Source organism: Pangasianodon hypophthalmus, chromosome 5 (assembly GCF_027358585.1).
Source record: "Pangasianodon hypophthalmus isolate fPanHyp1 chromosome 5, fPanHyp1.pri, whole genome shotgun sequence".
NCBI lineage: Eukaryota > Metazoa > Chordata > Actinopteri > Siluriformes > Pangasiidae > Pangasianodon > Pangasianodon hypophthalmus.
The window spans coordinates 21,571,654-21,579,034 of NC_069714.1; the positions used below are offsets into that span (position 1 = coordinate 21,571,654).

Below are 7,381 nucleotides of genomic sequence, written 5' to 3' on the forward strand. Positions count from 1 at the left end.
GGAACCCAATGCAGTTCTCTAGACTGAGGCTTCTGAAAGGTCACCTGTTCTTGGCACAGTAATGATATTCTGCTGCGCACAAAGAAAACGTGACTGAGTGTGTGTGTGTGTGTGTGTGTGTGTGTGGCTGACTTGTGATCTGTGTGCAGGTATGATACAAGTAGTTGCATGTCTGGGGAAAACTGCGGAGGCAACCAGACCCTGCTGCGCCAGGAGACCAAGCTGTATGCTCTAATCCCTGCAGGGTACAGACGTGCAGAGCTGACACTATGGAATGCTCCTCCCTGAATCACGCGAGCCAAAAATCCTAAGAAAGGAGGGACCTTATTTTTTGTCACATTCCAGAGATGCATCCTAAGATGTTACTTTGCAAAGGTTGCAACTGCAATTTTAGAAGAGATTTTCAGTGAAAATTACAAAGAATATATTGACATACTAGAGAACCTCTATAACCTCAGTGCTCAGTGTAAACCAGATGAATCATACACAGCCCAGCCCTTTAGCATCAGGAAATTTACTCTTAAGTCAAGTATAGACATGAACCCACTCCATGCTCCTGCACTCATACTTCTCATTGTCTATCAGAGAATATTATGTACATTTTCCACACTGCATTTTCCCCATATCTTTTTTTCCTATCGAATATTTGTTTCTCAGGTAACCATCTGTTTTATGCATGCTTTAATCACAAGAAATCTGCTATATTTTTATTATCAATCATATCTGCCTTTTAATTGCATTAGTACACAGGTACATACCATGCTAGCTTTTGAAGTACAACAGACACAGGTACTGGAATGTAAGCTACTTCTTCAACAGCATCACATCATGCAGTTGAGACAGAGCAGTTATGAAGACGCTGCAAGGCATGTGAAATATAAAGGTTTTCCTTGGAATCTGCATTTATAATATTATATGATCAGAGACAAACAGACCATAACTCAGCTGTCAGCACTTCATGCTGATAATCCATGCATTGACAAAGGCCCAGCATAACCACAACTCAGACGTGAAATGCCTACCAGTGTACCATATCATATCAAGGCATTTATAGCTTAAGGAATGCAAATCCTTCTTTTATTTTTGAGCTTGATCATTGCTCTTTTCTTTTTTTTTTGAATATAATATAATCTATGAATATAATCTATTATACTACTGTATTATCTATTACAATACAAGCTGTTATACCAAAAACAGGAGAACCACACATCATCAAAAACAGGAGAAATGTATTCATGCCATGTGCATTATCAATTAAAGAAAGTCTAAACAGTTTCACTAATTCATATATAGGAGAAATCTATGCAATTCTTAGGATTTTTGAGGAACAGATGGCCACAGAGGTTAGGTGGAGTTGATGATTCAGAGTGACCAGTGAGAGGTCAAGGGTGTAAAGGGCAGGCTGCAAAGCCAATCATGCTGCAGAGACAAACCTGCCTGAACTTGAGGCAATATATTCAACAGCAACAACTGCTGCACACTTATGCTCCTAAGAAAGCACAGGATTACACACCTTGCTGGTGGCTTTTCAACACATTGTTGGAATACTGAGAAAACACTTTGAAAGGGGTCTGGTAGTAAATAACTAAGCTGCAGGTGTGCCAGTCACTAACACAGAAAAAAAAAAACTAAAGCAGGAGGTAGTCAAAAATGATGATAGCATAGGAAGTGGTATATAGACATAAGACAAATGCAGTACTTACTAAAAACAATGAATAATGACTGACACATACATATAGTTTCTCTTTTTTTGCCCATTTTGACATTAGACAATACTATTTCTGTTGGGGTCATAAAAAATAAAACACTAAGATCACAAAAAACTTCCAAAAAAAGTTCAAAATTAATGTGTATGAATAACAAGAAGGCAATATAATCCTTATTGGGATGCTGAGCAAAAGTTTGAAGGCTGTGAATGCATCCAGATGTTCCACATCATAAAACACAAACTTTAGGACAAAATGAGCACGGTGCGGTTTTCTGTCATTTGAGTTACCAGCCTAGGTATTAGACTGGAAATGACCCTGAAATTACTAAGCTGGACTACAGTCTTTAAACAATGCATTTTTCCATACAGCAGGAGAGTACTGTTATCATCTGTTTAAACACGTTCAGTGGTTTCTGCTAAACATACCTGACCAAAGGCTGACATAAGTATGGCTGTTTTCCATGAAGAGTATAATTATAATAAATATGATTAATACTAATTAGTGAATGTGAAAATACAGTATTGCGTGTTGCATTGTATTCCCAGGTGCAGCTCTAAGACATAAAAGATTTTAACACATTTTATTTAATATATTTTATGCACTTCAACAGGTAGCGTTGCAACCAACTCTAGTGTTCCCAATATGATCTGTTTCACGTGTCTTCCCCGTAATCAGTTTACTCTGGGTTGTCTGGTTTCATCCCACCTCCTAACAAACATGCTAGTAGCTGGAATGGCTACTCTAAATTGCCCCTATGTGTGACAGAGTGTGTGTGTGTGTGTGTGTGTGTGTGTGTGTGTGTGTGTGTGTGGGTGGGCGTATGCATGATGCCCTATGATTGACTAGTATCCAATCTAAGGTGAATTCCTGCCTTGTGCCCAGTGTTTCTGGGATAGGTTCCAGATGACCAGTTACTGAACATGAATTAATGAATTAATTTTTTTGCTATGACTGTCCAGAAAATATAACCACCGATAAAAAAAAAACCTCTGCCCCCATCTGAAAAACACAGTTTACTGTATTAATAAAGCGAGCTACCTACTCTCCTTTTATTTTCCCTTTTCTAACTTTTCATCAGACTTTGCCTGAAGTTTAGTCAGTGTGTGGGTTTGTCATTTGATCTGCACCATATGACTTTTCTAAATAGCAAACTGATGTTAGGCTTATTATTTGGTAGCTTATACACACATACAAGGTTTTAACTAAACTGTTACCTAAACACATAACTGTTGAACAAACAGTGTTATTGCCCTCTAGTGGAGGTTAACAGTTAGTCTTCTTTCATCAGGACTCATCAATGTTAATACTGCTTTTACAGAGATCCTCCTCTTTTATCATCCTCTCTCTCTCTCTCTCTCTCTCTCTCTCACACACACACACACACACACACACACTTTCATGACAGAAGAAATGGATAAGCTTAGAAATATGTGTAGAGAGCTCAGTTGATCATGTGACGAAGTTTGGCGTTTAACTCCTTTTCCTGTGCCAGCAAGTCACTGCTGTACTTTTTATATGCCTCGAACTCCTGAAAAAAGTGTAACATGATACAAATTTACAACAGAGAACATGTAACGACACATGTACCATTCTGACAGAGAATATTTTTTTCCCTTCTGACAGATCAAGAGATAAAACTATTCACAGGTGTTTCACTCTTGTGAAAGTAGCTGACCTTCTTCAGATCACTGCACGTCTGCTCTGCTTTCTCGAGAGCATGCTGAAGCTGCTTTACTCTCAGTTCTGCATTCACTGCAGCAGCTTCTCTTTCAAACCTGAAAAAATGCAAAACGCATGTTACACTAAAGGTTATGACTGAAAACATTACTGCACTGGTGGTACTGATACATGACCGAATGAAATGTTTATGTATTGAAGTCATACCTGTCCTCTGCTTCCTGTCTAGCATTTTCTGCCTCCTTCTTCTTCTTTTCTAACTCTTGAATTTCCTCTTGTTTATCCTGTAAAACAGTGTAACTAAATTTAATAGCATTTTATTTCTGTAGAATAAAGCTAACATTAGTTTCTAGTGTTAGAACCTAACACTAAATTGTCCTACAAGAGCCTCCTACAGGTTTTTTAACCGATATTTTCAATTTAAAAAACAATTTTAGAAATCAAACCACAAAAGCAATTTTAGAAATCAAAACATAAAAATTTAAGACATAAAAACAAATAAAAAACAAAACAGCAAATCAAAAGACAATAATAATAATAATAATAATAATAATAATAATAATAATAATAATAATAATAAAACTAAATAATAAACCAGAAAATAGAATATAAATCTGGAAAAAATAATTACTATAAATCCTTAAAACAGAAATGGTTGGTACATCTGACAAGGCAAAATAGGTGAATCCTAAACTGTTTCATATTAGTCACTTAATGCACTACATAGGGTGCTAAACTGCAAAGCAATTATGTTACACCCGACTATATGTAGAGAATGTATATTTACAAAGTAATAAGCACTTTGGGATTCGGCCTACCTTTTGCTTTGACAGTTACTGTTACCGTTGTAACAGCCCTGAAAATATTTGGTGCTGTCAAGCCTTTTGATTTGTTACGACATTTGTAATGAGATTTGCCCCTTGGGTGCAAGTTTATTGTGTACATTTCATTTTCCTTTAGCTCACCACAATCTAAAGTGTCTGAAAGTTAGTATAATGATAGTATATTATTTTAATGCTGCAATTTGAATGCAATGTCTCTGTCAATTGTGGGGTCTGTCGGGCTGGAATAGCTAAAACTCAAACTATGATGGAATGATACGCTTTTTGAAGCTGGAGGACATTCATAAATAGGAGGCTTTGTAGAAGTAATTGCAAATTTGTCCCTGCTTACAAAAGTTGCTTGGACCCTGATGATTGGTAACCTGGGAGAACCTTCCACATGGTGAAATTCTGAAATTTTCTACCAATAAACTACAGGGTTTCCTGAACGGAAATATGCATGTATCATATTTTACATCATTTTTGCAGAAAGATAGTGTAGGCAAGAGTAAAAATAAATAAAAGTTGTTTTGGTGAAATATTTTTATGGTTTCTTAAAGTAAAAGTGTCAAGAATTAATTTTTTCATTCATATTTATATAATCATTTAATGATCAATATATGAACACTAATATATACATTCGTATATATTCATATGTAGTGACTTGCCTGTATAATTTTCCCTCTTTGCATGGATAGCTCCAGTAGCTCATCCTTCTCCTTCGTAAGTGCTTCAAACCTCTCTTCTGCCTCTGTTTCTTTCAGTGTCGCTCTTTCCTGACTTTGCCTAAGTTTTAAAACCACATCTGAAAAACAGCAACAGAATATAAACTGAGAAAAGCTGAAGAAATGCAGATATATGAAACTGAGTCAAAGGCAGCTCTACCTGCATGCATGTCTACTGTATTCTTTAGCTCTTTCTGAGTGTTGTGCAGTTTATCTTGCAAAGAAGCCTCTTTGGTCTGATGGAGATCCATCAACTCCTTACATTTCAGCTGGAAAACCGTAGCTTTGTCCCTGTTTATAAAAAGATTATAAAAATAGTGAAGACCATTTTTTAGTGTGAAAGATGCTTTCATTATACGAGGTCATATAAATTATAACCTTTCCTGGAAATGACATCTGGCACTGATTTGCTTACTGGTATTCTTTTTCTGAGTGTCTGTGTTTTTCATTAAGGTCAATCAACTCTTGGGAGAGTTTGCGAATGGTCTCCTCTTTCTCCTGCAGCTCTTTGCTGAACAACTTTTCATTCTCCTCTCGTAGTCTCTTGTTCTCCTTCATCAGCTCGACATTCTTCCGCTTGTATTCATCCTTGAAGTTGATCAGCTCTCTGTGATTGGAGGCGAGGTCCATGAACCTCTGCTCCAGCTGCTCTGATTTCTCCCGTTCGTTCTGCAGCTCCGTCTGCATGCTGACTCGCAGGTTCTGCAGCTCGGTGTTGACCCGCTCCAGAGCCTGACAGCGAAGTAGCATCTCATCGGCCCGCTGCTTCAGCAAGCAGATCAGGCTGGACTGCTCATCTATTCTGGAGCGCAGCATCCCTGCCTCGGTCCGCTCCTCCTGAGACAGTCCCCTCAGCTTTTCTAGCGCTTGGTGGACATCATCCATATCCTTAGATGCAGCATTTCATCAGAACAGTAGAAATTGGGCTTTTGAAAACACTTTTACCAACAGATTGATATATGAGTATAGAATACTGAGTTTATGAAAGATTCTTATTTTCAAACATAACCTCAAAATCACAACAGGTTTGTCAGCTGAGATACTTTTTAAAAAAATTTATGGTCAGTAAGGCTGTGCTGTTTCCACACTTTCACATTTCACAGGTCTATGGCACTGCCTTCTTGGTGGGCGTGACTTTATAATCCCACAATTTATATTCTCACTACTTATAATCCCTCTATTCAGTCACCCAGAGAACGATGGGTTCCCTCTAGTGTCTGGTTCCGCTCAAAGTTTTGCCCTCATGTCATCTGAGAGAGTTTTTCCTTGCTCATTAGGGATCTAAAACTACATCCAGAGTTCTGTAAAGCTGCATTGTGACAATATTAATGGTGCTATACAAATAAAATAAAATTGAATTGAATTCAAAATATCCACAAACATTTTTACCTTTGGTTATAAGAATCATAGACACTACAAATAAAGAATAGAGAGAATAAAGTTTTAATTTTCACAGAGGAAAGCTCAGAGAATATGTATTTTTATTTTATGAGGGACTTTATGTAGCAGATAAGGCAGGCTGGCCAGGAGACTTTACTGTGTTTTACTGGTTAAGCAGCGAATGAGGCATCTAGAGTTGCTGTATTTATGGCTGTGAATTTCTGCAAAGCTTTTACTTCCTATAATCATTTGTCTTTATGATGCCAGTTCCAACTACAGACTAGTTTGCTAAATAAATCCAAAATAATAGAAAATAGAGCATTGTTTGTTATTGCAAGAAGAAACCCACTAGTCTTATTCAAGCTTAGAAAGAAAGAAAGAAAGAAAGAAAGAAAGAATTCTGCATAAGAATGGTGAAAGTGAGTGAAAAAGAATCTTTGCTGTAGATGTTATATGAAAATACAGACACTATGCTTAAACAGATCTGCATTATTCAGCTGCAGTGACTGTAAGTCCTCCACAGCTTGGATTTGTGGTCACTCCTTCAGTATGAAGTGACTGATGTTACTGTAAACTCTCTTGCTAACAGCGCGGAATGATTCGCTTCCTGAGCCCATGCACCTTACCTGTTTGGTGTCTATAATTACCGGCTTGACGTCTTTCTGGTTTCTCTGCGAAGATGTCATGTCTTTGAGGGAAAAAACTGAAATTAAATGTTTCTAGTTTTTGTTTTCGCTGCTTTTTTTATTTATTTATTTAATCAGTTACCATGTAGTGGCCAAAGCGCTCTGTGGTTGGTAACGGAGAGTTCGGCTTTATTGCTGCTGTCATGGTAACGCGTCCACGTTGCTGCTGTGCACGCGCATGCTGGACTGTGCGCGCGCTCAAACCTCTGATTTACTAAAAAAAAAAAAAAAAAAATATATATATATATATATATATATATATATATATATATATATATACAGTCAGGTCCATAAATATTGGGACAGTGACACAGTTTTGGTAATTTTGCCTCTGTACACCACCACAGTGGATTTGAAATGAAGCAGTCAAGATGTGACTGAAG

At 37.3% G+C, this 7,381-nt stretch overlaps 1 protein-coding gene across 1 annotated transcript; it reads right to left on the reverse strand.

Annotated features, from left to right (window-relative positions):
- Positions 1–2,272: 2,272 nt before the first annotated feature.
- Positions 2,273–7,114, reverse strand: zgc:172182 (coiled-coil domain-containing protein 89). The gene is made up of 7 exons (XM_026913046.3): positions 6,939–7,114; positions 5,348–5,820; positions 5,093–5,223; positions 4,876–5,012; positions 3,594–3,670; positions 3,385–3,484; positions 2,273–3,237 (listed from the first exon to the last, which is right to left on the reverse strand). Exons 1-7 carry the CDS (start codon positions 6,996–6,998, stop codon positions 3,151–3,153), a joined length of 1,065 nt encoding a protein of 354 aa, XP_026768847.2. The 5' UTR covers positions 6,999–7,114; the 3' UTR covers positions 2,273–3,150.
- Between the last annotated feature and the right edge of the window lie 267 nt (positions 7,115–7,381).

Coding starts and splice junctions, on each gene's coding strand:
- zgc:172182 (XM_026913046.3), bottom strand. CDS start 6,998: ATGACATCTTCGCAGAGAAACCAGAAAGACGTCAAGCCGGTAATTATA. Junction 5,013..5,092: donor TACAGTAGACATGCATGCAG/GTAGAGCTGCCT, acceptor GCTGTTTTTCAG/ATGTGGTTTTAAAACTTAGG. Junction 3,671..4,875: donor AAAGAGGGAAAATTATACAG/GCAAGTCACTAC, acceptor ACTGTTTTACAG/GATAAACAAGAGGAAATTCA.